The 16,784-nt window shown below is 37.2% G+C and overlaps 1 protein-coding gene across 3 annotated transcripts in view; it reads left to right on the plus strand.

Moving 5' to 3' along the window:
• SNX13 (sorting nexin 13) overlaps positions 1 to 16,784 on the plus strand; it is a 172,099-nt gene that overhangs the window by 132,092 nt on the left and 23,223 nt on the right. For 2 of the 3 annotated variants that reach the window (XR_013160024.1, XM_077122343.1), the window contains exons 16-18: positions 2,726 to 2,763; positions 8,395 to 8,464; positions 16,064 to 16,236. Coding sequence is in view for 2 of the 3 variants with exons in the window: in XM_077122343.1 (XP_076978458.1) it covers positions 2,726 to 2,763; positions 8,395 to 8,464; positions 16,064 to 16,236 (281 nt within the window). In the remaining variant the exon portion in view is untranslated. The remainder of the gene's footprint in view (positions 1 to 2,725; positions 2,764 to 8,394; positions 8,465 to 16,063; positions 16,237 to 16,784) is intronic. The other variant, XM_077122346.1, reaches the window with a different exon arrangement.

Here is a 16,784-nt window from a genome sequence, read left to right on the forward strand (position 1 = left end):
GTTTCCAGCCCAGTTTGTCTTCCTGTATGTTACTAATGGAAGCAAATTATTTATACACTATCTACAGACTTTTAAAACTTCTTAAAACCTTTTAAAACATGAAGTAGATTTTTTTTTCCTGAAAACTGGTTTAGATCTGAAGGTAAATGAACTCTCTTAGATATCAGTCATTTAGTGACCCTAAAGTTGAGTCATTGATTGTACTTTGGAATTATGTACTTAAATATCTTACTGTCTTTCTAGGACATTGCTTTAAAAAGCAAGTTGATGAGGGTGGGCCACGGTAGCTCAGCAGGCTGAGTTTTCGCCTGCCATGCTAGAGATCTGGGTTCGATTCCCAGTGTCTACTTATGCAAAAAAAAAAAAAAAAGCAAATTGATGAACTGTATACATTTCATAACTAAGAAATTACCTATCCCTTCTTTGAAACCAGTTGAAAAAAATAATTAGAATGATAGGTATAATATGAAACATTATTATTTAAAGTAGCTGCCAGGTTTATTGTCTTTGTCAGTGTTTAGGTCTCTAGGTCATTGCTACAACTTTTTCAAACAGTAACGCTTATGACATACTTCTCTTTATCAGATGATCTGATCAAAATAAGCCTTTCATTTTTTCATAAATCGGTTTTCTGACTTTTAAAATTAAGCTTCTTGGACCTTTGGTATTTTTTAGACATTCTGAGGTGTTGGCAACTTTTTAGCTATTTTGAAATAACTGTGCAGTCCAGGGTTGTGTAGCTGACTTCAAAGAGGTAAAATGAATGTATTTATCAGGTGTGAGAGTGACCTTTAGTGGGTTTTTTTTGGGTGGGGAAGAAATTATACTCCGTTTAACCAAATTTCAGTAGGTAGGTAGCTGGATGACTTGGTCATGCATGCTCTTTCTCCTTCTTCTCAGTTGCCTCTTTTTCTCTTTCTCTGTTTGTGATTGCTTTCTTTAGTTTGTTCAGCTTTAAACTATTTAAAGTTAAATGTAGTCCCTGTTATTAAATTGACTTGTGATTGTGGAAACATTTAGGAGGTGGGCAGACCAGACTGCAGAGGGAAGTAGAAAGCATACAATTGAATGAGAAGAATAGCAGACTTTTTAGTCTGCCAAAGCTACCATAATGCAATATACCAGAGATGGATGGCTTTTAATAAAAGAGGATTTATTTAGTTAAAAATGTATAGTTCTTCAGTGGAAAGGCAGCTAACTTTCCGCTGAGGTTCTTTCTTACGTGGGAAGGCACAGGATGGTCTCTGCTGGCCTTCTCTCCAGGCCTTTGGGTTCCAACAACTTTCCCCTGGGTGGTTCCTTTCTGCATCTCCAAAGGCCTAGGCTGAGCTGAGAGGGCTGAGATGAGGTATGCTGAGCTGCTTGGGCTGTGCTGCGTTGAGCTCTTTCATTTAAGCATCCAGCCAATTAAATCAAACATATTCGTTGCAGCAGGCATGCCTCCTGACTGCAGATGTAATCAGTGACAAATGAGCTTCACATGCCGTTGGCTCATGTCCACAACAATAGAACTAGGCACCTTTACCAGGCCAAGTTGACACTTGACCCTAACTAACACATAAACTTTTTGTTTATTAATTTTAATTATCAGTTTAATATTAAGGGATAATTAACTAAGAGATATTCCTAGATGAAATTTCCTGTTTAGGTTTTGTGACCAAATATTTCTGATGAACCAAGAAATATTCTTGAGTGTTTAGAGTTGTTGAAGTTGGAATTCAATACCAGTTGCCTCTTTGTAGATGTAATGGTAATTTACTTTGGAAACCCATTTAGAGATCCAAATTCATAAATAATCTTGTAAGTGCTAGACAGCATATGTTAGCTTTAAATCACATGTGAATATTGCTTTACCATATGTTCATTTGTGTTTTTAACAGAGGTATATTTTAACTGATAAAATTATGTTATATCAAGAGATATAATTATGAACCCTGAGGGGAAAGATTATTTTTTGATACTAATTTTAATAGTGTATAAATGACTCACTCCCTAACATTAATTTTTAAAATTATTTTTCTTAGTTTCCTTTTAATCAAATGATGTCAAATGTGGAGGGTTTTTTTTGTTTTTTCATTTTGGTGGGGGGTGCGGTGGGGGAGGGAGGGCTGCATGGGCTGGGAATCGCACCCAGGTCTCCCGCATGGCAGGTGAGCATTTTAGCACTGAATCACTTGCGTACCCTTACATACAGAGTTTTAAGTATCGTTTGGTTTATTTGTTATATAAGTATTTAGACTTTGAATGTTTTTGAGCCAAATTTACCCCAGGATTAAGTGAACCTAATATATTAAAAATCAAACTATTTATCCCTTACACTAATGAAAAATTTATTTGTTGTATTTCTTAATCCAGTAAGACAAAAATAATAAAATAGCACTGGCATTTCCTCATGCTTACACCGTATCAAACAACTTAACGTGACACTAAGAGAATCATTTAATAATTGCTCCCCTGTTCATAAATGACTTTTTTTTTTTAACCTGCTTTAGGTACATATATATTTTCACTGATATATTTGGTTTAGAAAACCATGGGTCCTAAGGGATTGATCAGGAGTTTGATAGTATGCCACAGTTTTTCTTTACATTGTGTAACGATATAAACATAAATGTTCTGGTACATCTTGACTTATGTAACTTTCATTTTTAGCATTTGAACCTCAAATAAAGGATCCATTTTAAACATTTTTAATGCATTCTAATATGAATTTTTCCCCTCACAGAATCTTTTAATGGGTCTCCTACAGGAAGCATAAATTTGGTAAGTACTATTAAGGGTACTTGAAACATCAAAGTGGCTTGAAAATAATGTGAAAGGCTGAACCTCAGCACATGTAAATTAATATGATACATGCCCTCAAACCATCCTTTAATGGTATGAAAACTTTTTATACTTTTAAAGCAATGCTAATTGCACATGTAAGTCATCTATGAGTTAAAACTTAAAAATGAAATTTCATTTTTATTTTTAAAAAGTGGTCTCAGGACAAACTTGCATAATACAGTAGAATATGCTTTGTCAGCTGATAAAGAATTTGAGCTTCATTAACTTCTATTCCAATATCTAGTATTTTTAGCGACTCTTTGATCGGTGCTATGACAGGCAGTAAATTTGTGAATGACACTTAAATGTTTGCTTTGGAATCAGATTTTTCTCCTCTTTTATTTAGAAAAGATATATAAAATTAGTTGGGGTAAACTGAAAACTTCTAGATATTTTTTGATGTTTATATAAAAAATTTAGGTCGTTGTAAAGTTTTTTAAACTTAGAGAGTTTTACAGTGAATTAGGCTAGGACATCTTAACTATGATTAGAGGTTTAAGAATGATGTGCTTTTAGCATATGTCATTTCATATATTCAGGGTAAAGTGTAAAATAATGAACAATTAAGTGGTCTTATATAACCAGCCCTGCCAATGAATAACTTATTTTCTAAAATCCTGTTAGGAAGAATACTCCTATATAAACTTTCTATAAAAGTTTCAGTCCAGATTTTGTAGGGGTTTTTTTTGTGTGTGTGATCTTCTGTTTTTTTCTTCCACCTGTACTATTTTTTTCTTTTAGCTTTTGTAACAGTTAAATGGCTTAAAGGCTTGTCTTATGTTGTCTCTTATACTGCTATATTTATTTCTAAAATAACCTTATTGAGTAAATGTACTATTGCTATACAAAGTATAACATCTGGTAAAACACTAAAAAAATCAGCCACAGTGTTATGCCAAATATTTTAGAACTTAAAAAGTACTGTTTTCCTAAATCATTTTTGGTATCATTATCATTTCTTCATTATATTCTGGGGCCTTATTTAAAAAGGAAGACTCTCTTAGAGCATGAAGGAAGTATTAGGAAATATTTTCCATAATGTTCTTTATGTAGAAGAAGTTTTCAAATATGAAGTAACTTTTCCTTTTGTTTAAAATTTTCTAAGATTCACATTTATAGTACTTCTGTAAGTGTTTGAACACTAGCAGATTCTGTCCTCCTTCCTCTTTCCTCCTTTCTTCTTTCTCCTTCCCTCCCTCCCTTCCACCCTCCTCCTTCTTCTTCATCTTTATTTTCATTGTCTTCCTTATCATTGTCTTTGTCACCATCTTAAATGTCTTTATTCGTCATCTTCTTTCTTCATCATTGGCCTTCTCTGCTCCATGTCTGAAATAAATGCTTTTTCAAATAAGAGAGTTTCCTTTTGTCATAGTGATAGAAACCAGAACAGTTGCTGGAGAGGAAAAAGGTCACATTTGAGGTCACTGAATTGTAGTATTTTGTTATTCACATAACTGTATTAAAAGCAAGTTTTTAAGTAGGTGAAGTTGTTGCTATTTTTTTTCTTTTTTGGTACATTGAGAAATTTTAGTACATAGCTGCATTTTTTAAATAGTAATAGATTATGATAGCTTATTTCAGTATACCAAGCAAAGGAATTTAATGTGTGTAGTATTTTACTCATTTTGCAATTGAGATGGGCAGGTAAATTAGAAGCATTTGCCCCTTTGTGTTTGCTGAATTGATTATCGTAGTTAAATTTGAATTTCCAGTTTAAGACAACTGGAAATTATTAACTGGATTATTATTTAAGATAATAATAGAGGAATTTAAGAATGTTAACTTAAGGATTACTTTGCAAATTGTGTTTTATGGCATTATGCCATTAGTGCACTTGTTTTATTAATCACAGTTTTTTTTTTACTGTTCAAAACATTTCTAACATGTAGTTGTGTAGTTTTAATATTTTCACCAATTATAATTTTATAGTGTACTTGATATTTACATGTTCATTATAGCTGTGATTGAGGTTTAAGAAAAGACTTTTGCATCAGATTTTTTCATCTTTAATGAAAATAATATTTATTCTTTATTTTAAATGTGTGAAAAAGACAATTACATACCAATTTTTAACAACTTCTGGGTTGCATAATATGACATCCTAATGTGTTTCAAATGATAATAACATTTAACTTTTTTTTAACATTTAACTTTTAAATGTTACCTACAAGGTAAGAGTACCATTAATAATAATTTTTTTAAGAAAATTGATTGTTTCTCTGCGCTAGCTTGTTTTTCTGTGCTAACTGGTTTCTCTGTTGCTAGCTTGTAATTGGAATAAATCAATTTTATAGAGAATATAAAAGTAGAGAATAACCTAAATTTGATAGAGAATTCCATTTTCTCTGAGGTTTCTATCCTTCACATACAAATGATATTAAAGCAAAGGATTGCTCTTTTTGTCAGAATGTTTTATAAGCCACATGGCTACTTTAAAATAAGTGCATTCTATTTCTTTTCAAAATGTTTTCATTCATATCTTATACTGACAGAAATGTAGAGTAGGTTTTAACACCACTTTAATACCGTTAGGAAAACCAAGATACAAGAAAAGCTAGTTGGTGTGTCTCTTAAGGTATCAGTGGTGGATCAAGAACTAGACCTAATTTAATATAATGATTCTTACTCCTGCACTTGATCAGAGAAGTCCTGGGTCTAATCTGTATAGAATTACCACATTTTGCTTCTTTTAATAATCAGTCTTTAGTAGACTGTTCTAGTTTGCTAGCTGCCGGAACGCAACACACCAGAAATGGATTGGCTTTTAATAAAAGGGGATTTATTTTGTTAGTTCTTCAGAAGAAAGGCAGCTAACTTTCCACTGAGGTTCTTTCTTATGTGGGAAGGCACAGGATGGTCTCTGCTGGTCTTCTCTCCAGGCCTTTGGGTTCCAATCAACTTTCCCCGGGGTGATTCCTTTCTGCATCTCCAAAGGCCTGGGCTGAGCTGCGAGTGCTGAGATGAGGAATGCCAAGCTGCTTGGGCTGTGCTACGTTGAGGTCTCTCATTTAAGTACCAGCCGATTAAGTCAAACGTCATTCATTGCAGCAGGCATGCCTCCTAGCTGACTGCGGATGTAATCAGCAACCAATGAGGTTCATGTACCATTGGCTCATATCCACAGCAGCAGAACTAGGCATGTTCACCTGGCCAAGTTGACAACTCAGTCTATCACATAGACACATTTTTTGGCTTTCTCCTTAAAATGCAGTTGCTTAATTTAAATGGCTTTATGTGATATGCATGACTACATTTCAGTCATTTGGATGACTGTTTAAGAAGTAATTGGTAATATTACATTAGGATTCCAAAGTTCATTCAGTTATTATGGTTTATGAAGTATGAAATATGTCTGAATCATAAAATGTCTGTGTGCCTGAGGTCCCCCGATATGTTTGGAGGTTCAGTGATTTTCTAGGAGCACTCATGGAACTCAATATGTAGTCATACTCATGGCTATGATTTATTACAGTGAAAGAATTAAAAGCAAAATGAAAAAGGGCATGGGGCAAAGTCCAGAGGAAACTAAACATAAGCTTCCAAGAGATTTCTCCCAGGAAAGTCACATTTGATCTAATTCCCCCTGCCATTGTGTCAACTCCTGTGAAATATTGCCAACCAGGGAAACTCATTCAGTACTCACTGCCCAAGGTTTTTATTGGAGGCATGTCATATGGGTACCCCCTGCAAGGGTACTCCCAGAAGGAAAACAGGCGCTTATCATAAACCACATTGTCTGTACAAACAGCTTTTAGGCACAGTGAGTCACTCTTATCAGAGAACATGGAAACTCCTTAAATCCAAGTTCTCAGGTGTCAGTCAGTGGCCAACTTTCCAAGCAGATCTTTCTCATGAAAGCAACCTCAAGCCTGTAATTTTTTTTTTAATTTATTAATTTTTAATGTATTAATTAAAATACATGAAAGAAACACATTCTTAATATATGCTCATTCCATTCTACGTATATAATCAGTAATTCACAATATCATCGCATAGTTGCATATTCATCACATCATTTCTTAGAACATTTGCATCAATTCAGAAAAAGAAATAAAAAGACAACAGAGGGCAGGCCACGGTGGCTCAACAGGCAAGAATGCTTGCCTGCCATGCCAGAGGACCCGAGTTCGATTCCTGGTGCCTGCCCATGTAAAAAAATAAAATTAAAAAAAAAAAGACAACAGAAAAACAAAACGAAAACAGAGAAAAAAAATTTTACGTACCATACCCCTTACCCCTCCCTTTCATTGATCACTAGCATTTCAAACGAAATTTATTTTAACATTTGTTCCCCCTATTATTTATTTTTATTCCATATATTCTACTCGTCTGTTGACAAGGTAGATAAAATGAGCATCAGACACAAGGTTTTCACAATCACATTGTCACATTGTGAAAGCTATATCATTATACAATCATCATCAAGAAACATGGCCACTGGAGCACATCTCTGCATTTTCAGACAGTTCCCTCCAGCCTCTCCATTACATCTTGACTAACAGGGTGATATCTACTTAATGCGTGAGAATAACCTCCAGGATAACCTCCCGACTCTGTTTGGAATCTCTCAGCCATTGACACTTTGTCTCATTTCACTCTTCCCCCTTTTGGTTGAGAAGGTTTTCTCAATCCCTTGATGCTGGGTCTCAGTGCATTCTAGAGTTTTTCTCAATCCCTTGATGCTGATTCTCAGCTCATTCTGGGATTTCTGGCCCACATTGCCAGGAAGATCCACATCCCTAGGAGTCATGTCCCATGAAAACAGGGGGAGGGTGGTCAGTTTGGTTGTTGTGTTGGCTGGAGAGAGTCAAGCCTGTTATTTTAATGGCATACTTTTTTGCACAGTTTGCCTACATTTTATGATTGTGTTTCCTTCTTAAGTGTGTATATGTTAAAAAAAAAACTCAGAGACCAAAGTTGTACAAGATTCATTCTGGGTCAGTCAGTAATAATTTCATATGTGGGTTTTTTTTTTGAAAATTAATTATTTAAAATCTATCATAGTCTATGGATTTACTTCATTTAATAAGTAATCATGAAGTTAGCATCTGTTGTTTAGGTAATCATAAATATTTGTATCTTATTTAATCTTTGTAGTATCCTATTAGTTATTAACTATTATTCTCGTTTCATAGATATGGACTATGAAATAAAATCGTCTGCATTTACAAAATGTTAAGTTAAAGAATACAGAGGTGGCTGTTATTTTACCGTCTAAAAAAATTAAAATGCTATTGCAAATATGTCTGCTTATTTTTACCCATTTTTATGTTCTTGAAAAATATTGAATAAAATTGATAAGTAGTAAGTGTGGACAAGCAAGGAAGGAAGAAAGAATCTGATGTTTTAAATTTTGATTACGAAATAACTTTTCTTTATGCTTTCTTAATCTTGGCTTTTCTCTTTTCCGGTAGTATAAATGAAGAGGAGAGTTGCTGGGGGTGGGGGGGACAAATAATATGAAGCTTAGGTGGGGTGAAGATGAATAGTGCATAATTGATATAGAATTCTTGAACATTTTTTTCCCTATAAAATTTTAAATGTTCATTTCCTATTTTTTCCCCCTAGTCTTTAGATGATCTTTCAAATGTGTCTTCTGATGACTCAGTACAACTTCATGCTTATATTTCAGATACTGGTAAGAGACTTTGTAGTGTAAATTTTACTTTAAAAATTACTATTACATTTACATTTTCCATATTTATTTTTAATAACCATTTTTTTCAGTTCTGTAGTCATGTTTTTAAGTTATACATGTTTTTCTTGCTTCATTTAATTCTATGAAGATCAATTTGCTTGTGTATTTGATTATTTCCTTTAAGCTTGTCACTCTTAACGTGAAAAATGCTTAAATTCTAAATGTCTTGTCATTTCTAATGAACTCTGAAACCAATCTTTTGCTCTTTATGCTTGAGTCTAACTGATAATTGTCTGTATAATTCTTAGTAAATAATTCTGGAGTAGATTTCAGTTCAATTTTATTTTTTCATACTTGTAAAGTCAGACCAGAAAACTCAGTTAAATGAAGCCTTTATGTATAGGAGTATGCAGAAATTCAGTAAGTTCTTGGGTGAGGTGAGAAACCTTTGAGACTTTGTGACTCAGCCAGCATACATGCAGATTGGTTAGTGAACTAGAAAAATAATCCATTTCCACAATTGACAGTGAGTTATTAGATGATGCCAGTGAGTACTAGATAATGATGGTTTTTAAATAAAGCTTCTCACTATTCCTAGAATATGGTTTTCAGATTATATAATGAATTACAAACATTCTGAAGTATATACCTCAATTTCATGCTTATATTTTAGATTCTAAAGAGATTTTGCAGTATAAGTGTAGTTTAAAAGTTATTAATTTATTTTGATTACTTTTTAAAAAGATCTATTTTCTCTTGTTTCTCACTGAAACTTAAGTCTCTTTTTTTGCATTCTGTTCCCTGCCAAATTTCTGGAATAAATTATCTATAATTGCTGTTTCAATTTTTTTCACAAGTCTTTTGCTTCTTTTTCTTTTATTTGGTATATACATTACCCAGTGCTAGTGTTTAAAGGTCTTTAGATAATATCCTTATCAATAAAACCAGAGGTCATGTTGCTTTTCTTTTTAGTTTTTGATGCAGTTGCCCCACTTTTTTTTTCTTTTTAAAGTTTTTTAGATTTAAAAAAATGTATCAATTTTCTTAGCTGGCATATCATCCAGATGTGAGAGCTTTTCTTAAAGTACAAATGTCCTTTTCTTTCTTTTTTTTTTTTTTAAGTGGGGGGGGTTTATTTCTGCGCTCCCGGGCAGAACTCACCAAACCCAAGATGGAGGGAGGTGAGTGCGCATGCTGGCTTCGGAGTAGGCAGCTTTTAAGGATGGAGGTCAGGTGACGTCTGGAAGGGGCAGTTCATTAGTTCCAGAAGTCATGTTGGGAGGGGCGACACAGCCTTCACAGCTCCAGTTGCAGTGCCTTTCCCCATTCCCCCGACCTAACATTCCAGCCTTTTTGTGATAATAGGGCACCGAGATCTTTCTGGCTACTTCCTGCTGTAATGGGGTGGTGTGGGGTTATAGGCCGGAACTGTCATGGTCAGGGGAGTGGGGAGACTGGCTGTAGGAATCTGGTGAGGAGGGCAGGTGATGATAATGATGCAGGAGCATTTGATTGACTGCTACCCAGGATAGTTCCTTCATGTGTCCCTGAAGGAAGTTGAGGAAGCAGGGAGCTAGGAGAAAAAAGAGACAGATTAGGATAACTGGTCTTAGTAGCAGGAAGAGCCATGTCGCCAGGGGAGAAGAAAACCAGTTTAAGGCAGAGTTGGTTCCTTGCTTTCTGTGGTAGGGTTCGTCTCTTGTTTGTTTAGGGTTTGAGTATTTTGTTCCATCAGACCTGACTCGTTGACATAATAGCAGCATTCCTCTTGTAGGAATATACATGTTCCTCTCCTTTTTCAGCTGTCAGCAGGTCTAAGGGCTGTCGATTTTGAAGAGTTAGCTGGACTAGTGTGATGAGTTGGCGATGTAGAGAGGAGAGTGATTCTGATGTTGATTTCAGGGCTACCTGTAGTCAAGTTTCGAAGTTTTGAGAGGTTAAAATACCATGGCCCAGTACCCCTCCTGCTGTAGCTGAGGCTGCGACTGAAGCAGTTAGGCTGATGCCTACTAGGATAGTAAGAAAGGCAGCCCTTTTTGAATGAGGAGAGGGCAGTAGCCAAGTTAGTTCAGACTCCCCATAGAGGGTCAATTGAGGAACAATAGTTACCAGGAAGCATGGTCCTGGGGCAGTAGAGTTAAGGCACTTGGTAAGAGTTCCATTACACCAGAAATATTGTCCTTTGGGGGCATAGGTGGTGCTGTGGATAGTGACGTTAGTCTGGCACTTGCTATGAAGTTCTGTTTGAGGGTTTCTTTATCCAGTGTAGTGAGGCTCTTAATTTGGCAAGAAGATCTTGCCCCATTAGCAGGCTGGGGCAAGAAGGCATTACTAAGAAAGAATGTATAATGGGGTACCCTTCTATTAAGCATGTAAGTGGTCCAGTAGTTAAGGGGCATGAAGGACGACCGTCTATGCCCATAACCGTGACCTGGGAAGGAAGGAGTTGACCTGAGTAAGAGGGGAGGACAGAAAAGGTAGCCCCTGTGTCCACTAAAAAGGAGGTGGACTTACCCGCTACCTTGATTGTTACCCTGGGCTCGACGAGGGTGATTGGGGTCTCTGAGGCCGGGCGTTGTCAGTCGTTGGTGGCCAGGCCCGGGACTGCCAGTGGTGGGTCAGGGGTTGGAAGGACGGCCCCTCCATGGCCAGGCACTGAGGGGCAGTCACTTTTCCAGTGTCCCTTTGTACCACAGAGAGGACATGGTCCCTTGGGCAGTCGAGGATTGGGGCACTGACAGGACCAGTGTCCGTCAAGGCCACATTTGAAGCACTTTCCTGGTGGTGGATTAGTCGTAGCTGGCTTTGTCTCCGTTGAAGTGGGCCGCAGAGCCGCAATCAGGGATTCGGTTTGTAAATTCGCCTTTTCCTGCCCTCTCCAGTTCATCACGAGGATTAAAAATTTTAAAGTCCGTGTTTACCAGGTCACGGATAGGGGCCTGAGGACCGTCTTCAATTTTTTAAGTTTACGCCTAATATCTGGAGCCGATTGGAATATAAAGTGTGTGGCTAAAACAGTTTTACCAGCCTCCGAGTCAGGGTCTAAGCGGGTATATTGGGAGAGGGCTTCTGTGAGCCGGTGTAGAAAAGCGGCTGGGTTTTCTTCAGGACCCTGGGTAATTTCCCTTAGCTTATGGAAGTTTACTACTTTATCTGAAGCTTTCTGCATGCAGGCTATGAGGCATGTAAGCATTTTGTCCCGTCTAGTCTGCCCATTCCTCCCCGCTTAAGTATCAAACTGATATTTCCACCCTGGCTCTTGGTCTGGCACAGTCTCGGCCCCTACTGGCATGATATGGTCAGTTATATGCACCTGGTTAGCATGAGCCCTGGCTGCACTGAAAATGCGGTCCATTTCATCTGTAGTTAGGGAAGAAGAGCAGATTACATGAATGTTATGCCAGGTTAAATCGTAGACATTAGCTAGATATTGAAATTCCTTAGTATAGGCGGTTGGGTCGCTGGAGAATGAACCTAGCTGTTTCTCAATATTAGAGAGGTCAGCTAGGGAGAAAAGGGTGCGTACTCGAACTAACCCCTCAGGTCCCGCAACTCCCTGTAGTGGACAGTAAAGAGAGTGGGTATGAGAGCTTATAGGTGAGGAGGGCAAGGCTGTTGAGGACAGTGGGGGACTGGATGGAGATGGAAGGGGAGGATAAGATGGCAGCTGGAATACCGCCAGAGCGGGGGGAGGAAGAGGGGGGTAAGGTGACGGCTGGAGCACCGCCAGCAGAGAAGGAGGAAGAGAAAGGCAAGATGGCGGCGGGAGTGCCGCCTGCGCAGAAGGGGAGAGAGGAGGGCAAGAAGGTGGCTGGGACATTACCAGAACAGGAGGAGGAAGAGAAGAAGATGGCGACTGAGATGTTGCCAAAGCAGAAGTGGGGAGGGAAAGGCAAGATGGTGACTGGAGTGCCGCTGGAGGGAGGGGAGGGTAGAGTGAGGGAGAGGAGGATACAAAAGGAGGGGCGGGAGCGCAGAAGGAAAAAAGCCTGGACATAAGGAATTTCGGCCCATTTGTTGTTCCTCTGGCAAAAGTTGCGGAGGTTCGTAAGGATATTAAAATCGAAAGTCCCATCCTCAGGCCCATGAGAGAGGACCTATTGCCCATACTGACGGGTCTCAAAGGAGAAAGGACTGGCCCAGGGGGTGTTAGCGTCCCAACGCCCTGAGAGAGGCCTCGGAGCTCTTACGAGTGGGGGCTCGTCTCCCCAGGGGACGTCTCACCCTGGTTTGAGGCCCTTTCAGGTCTTGGACCTGAATTTGGGAGGGAAACGAGAAGTGGGGCATCCCCACAGCTTTTTGAGTCCCGGGAAAGGGTATGAGGCTTGTGGGTGTTCCTGCTCACCTCAGCCTTTGGAAGAGAACCTGACGTGAATTCACGATTTTGGAGGGTAATTAACGGACAGGCTCTCTCGGAACCGTGAGACCCGGCAGCAGGGCTAGGAGGGGAGGGACTTACCAATCTGTGGTGGATGTAGCGGTGGGCCGAAGGATCCCTTGTCGCTGGCTATGTGGAGGAAGGAGGAGAGAGGAGTTCGGGGCGCCCTTGGCCAAGCAGGCGGCACCCGCGCTCCTCTCCCGGGTTTCCGGCACCAAATGAAAGGTTTAGGAGGCAAAAGGATGAGAAAGAAGAAAGGTACACCAGGAAATTTTAAGGGGGGGGGGGGGTATTTCTGTGCTCCCGGGCAGAACTCACCAAACCCAAGATGGAGGGAGGTGAGTGCGCCTATTTCCTTTTTTTTTTTTTAGAAACCTTAAACTTTTATGTGTAGAGGAAGGTGCTTATGTCTCTATTTTTAATGTTGATCTTTCTCTTCTCTGAGGATGCTGACTTTCATCTGCATTATCCATTGTTTTTCATTTATGCAACCAGTATTTATTAGCTTCTTAATATCTATGGAAGTACTGTGCTAGGTGTTTCTAATGAATTCTTATTTCTGTTAGAATAAACTTTTGTATAGATACTGAAGAGGTATATATTACAGTGGTTGAGAACAGCTTTTTGACCACATTGCGTAGCTCAAATCCCGGCTCTGCCACTTAATAGCTAGATAAGCTTGGATGATTTCCTTTGTACCTCATTTCCTCACCTGTATCTCATCTGGATCATATAATAGTATCTACCTCATAGGGTTGTCATGGGAGTAATTACATTAGTTAATATTAGTAAAGTTCCTTTTGCATGATAAGCACATATATGAGTTTTGTTCAATAAATGTTTTACCAATAGGATTACAGAGTTTCTTTGATTCTAGATCCTTATGTCCTTAACATCTCTATTACTGGAAGAAGAACTTACATAGTGCAATGTTACTCAAAAAGTGATCTATGCACTAGTCTAGTGCACACTGCTTCCTTTAAGAGATCCCTTTAAAAAATTAGCTCAATTACTAATATGCTTAGTGATGAGGTTATAGATTAGTAATAAATAATTTGCAGATCACTTGCTAAGAATAGTACTGGACTCAATTTGTGAGCTGTTTTCTTTAAAATATCTCACCATCATTTTAAAATCAATATATGTAGCCTTATTATCTGAATTTTTAAATCAAATTTTCTTTGTTTTCTGCATTTCTCTTATAATAACCTCACATTTTTTTCCTGTTGGGCATGTACCTTCTCATGATCTTTCTTTCCTATCTATGACCTTATTTTTTATAATGCTTTTTATGTTTCTCTTTTCTCTCTTTTTCCATTCCTTGCTATTCTCCTTGCTTTTGTTAACTTCTAAATAGTTATAGTTGGTTGTCTGACGGATCTCTATTTTCTATTTTCCTTTCCCAAACCTGTTTTGGACATAGCATATAAAAACCCCATCACTTTTTGCCTTGCTAAATAACTCCACTGAGAAATGATGGTTCTTTAACTTGGTAAAAGTGTTGTGCTGTCTGATCTATGTTGAACTTTGAGAAAAAGATGATTGAAAGAGGTGAACAGGGAATTTTGCCACCCACAATTAATTACTGTAGAATAAGATTAAAAGGTCTGTTCCTAGTCTAATATTTTGTCAAATCAAGAGCATTGATGTTAGATGGAAAGGAAATGAAAGACCATTTTGAATAAAAAGTACAAAATGTTAGAAAGTTTTTGGTGAAAACCCCTGAGAGTTTATGTCTAATTTATATTTACCAATATGAATTTCTAGCTTTTTTCATTATTGAAATAGTTTATAAAGAAGCTATACTTCTTTGCCTGATCACGTATAAAATTGCAAAATTTTGGTCGGTTCCAAATCTTGGCCGTTTTCCCTCCACCATTATAGATATTATAATCCATTATTGGGAGAGGAGTTTAGGTATTTGGTCAACAAGGTCCTCTGAGCTCCTAAAGAGAAATTCTGCCTCCCATTCATACCAAAGCCAAAGACATAATAAAAATAGCTGAAGAGGAAACTCCACAGAGGCCACAGACCATGAGAAAATCAAATTCGGGGAAACAAGTAGGATTGAAGCAAGAGGCTAATAGGAACATAAAAACTGCTTTCTTGATTTTGATAATGTTTTTAATGCCCTTGATGAAAGAATTGCACAAGGCATGGAAAACTGGATCTGAGTCCTTTGTATATAAAGCCCAGAGTCACAAAGGGCAGATCATTGGGAAAGGGGAACTACAGAACCACAGCTTCCCTACAAAGAAGGAACAAGGAATGTCATGGCCAGGATAATCTCTGCATCCTAAGAACTTAGAGATGACAATCTAAGATAGACTTTTTAAAATAGGTAAATTAAAACTATTTGGATTCATACGCTCTGAAGGCAAGAATATTACAGTTTGAAAAAAAACATAAAAATTCTAGAAATGAAAAAGTGCAGCCATTGAAATTAAAGTCAGTGAATGGATTAAATGATAGTCCCCCTATATATGAAGGGAAACTAAGTGGAGACTTGAAATAACCTAGAGGGTAGAGTACAGCACAGAGAGAAAAATGAAAAATAGAAAAGAAAAATTTAAAAAGATTCAAAGTGCCCTTCCTTACTTAATATTAGTACAAAATGGGAACATGTTTTGATTTTAAGGATCACCTAACTTGGATAGCATGTGGTAGATCACTAGGAAAATCTTTTCTTCTTCTTTTTTTTAACCCCCAGAATAAACTACCCTTGTAAATTGATGAATATTATATAAAAGAGAAGGAGAATTATTAGAGAGCAGATAATGTGACTTTTGCTGTCTGCTTATTGAAAGATTTTAGTCAAACTACAACTAAATAGCAAAGACTAATAAAAAAGTTTATTGCTTTGTTTCTGTTATTTTTGTCCCATTTAAGAGATTCTGATGCTATGCCTTCAGGTGGTGTTGTGGCACCATAATTAAGAATAGGTGAAAGCTCTTTGGGAAGAGTCCAAAATAAACTTCACTTTGTGGTTGGTAGTGTCATTATAAACCATTAGTTTATTCCATATTATAGCAATTGTATATGATGCCTTATATGTGATATAGAGGCTAGGAATTTATTTCATCTTTTGGTGACATCCTTTTGTCTCAGTCTGTCATTTCAATTCTTCTTCATTACATGTTGTCTTTTTTGTTTGTTTTTGTTCTTCATCTTCCTCCTTTTTGTGTCTTTTTGTTCCTCTTCATTTTGTTTGAAATAACTAGTATATGCTGACTATGACCCATATGCTGTGGCAGGCGTTTGTAATGATCATGGAAAGACATATGCATTATATGCCATTACTGTACACCGGCGTACTCTAAACAGTGAGGAGATGTGGAAAACCTATCGTCGTTATAGTGACTTCCATGACTTCCACATGAGAATCACTGAACAGGTAATGAAGTTTTTAAAGCTTACATACTTTACATTGTGTTTTGATTTGATATTTGGTTCTAAATAGCTTTGAGGATGCCTAAGTATTGACCAAAACTAATGAATGAAAATAAGGTAAGAAGTGGTTTTTTGTTTTTTTTTTTGTATAATCAGCATACGTGTTAGAATGATTTTGAACATTTAACCAATAAATAGGATATTGATAAGTCCTAACCATTGTGGTCTAATGACAAAAAACCAGTGGTATACCTAGGAAAATTAAAATGAATATCTCTCTGATTTTAAGGGTCATGTATGTATGTATTGTACTTTGCCAAGGTTTTTGGAGTTGGTTTTAAATAGGGATGGGGATCACTGTAGGACATTTTATGGTTTTGTTTTGGGGGACATAATTCAGAGATATGGCTCTTTTAAATGCAGCCTCATCCAAAAGTGTAATAATTAAGTTCTTGATCCATTACTTAAGTTACTTTGAGTCACAAGCTAAAATAAATTTAACATTAACCAAATAATGTTTTTAATTCTTACTAACAACTGTCTTGTTGTATA

This window comes from Tamandua tetradactyla, chromosome 1 (assembly GCF_023851605.1).
Source record: "Tamandua tetradactyla isolate mTamTet1 chromosome 1, mTamTet1.pri, whole genome shotgun sequence".
Lineage (NCBI taxonomy): Eukaryota > Metazoa > Chordata > Mammalia > Pilosa > Myrmecophagidae > Tamandua > Tamandua tetradactyla.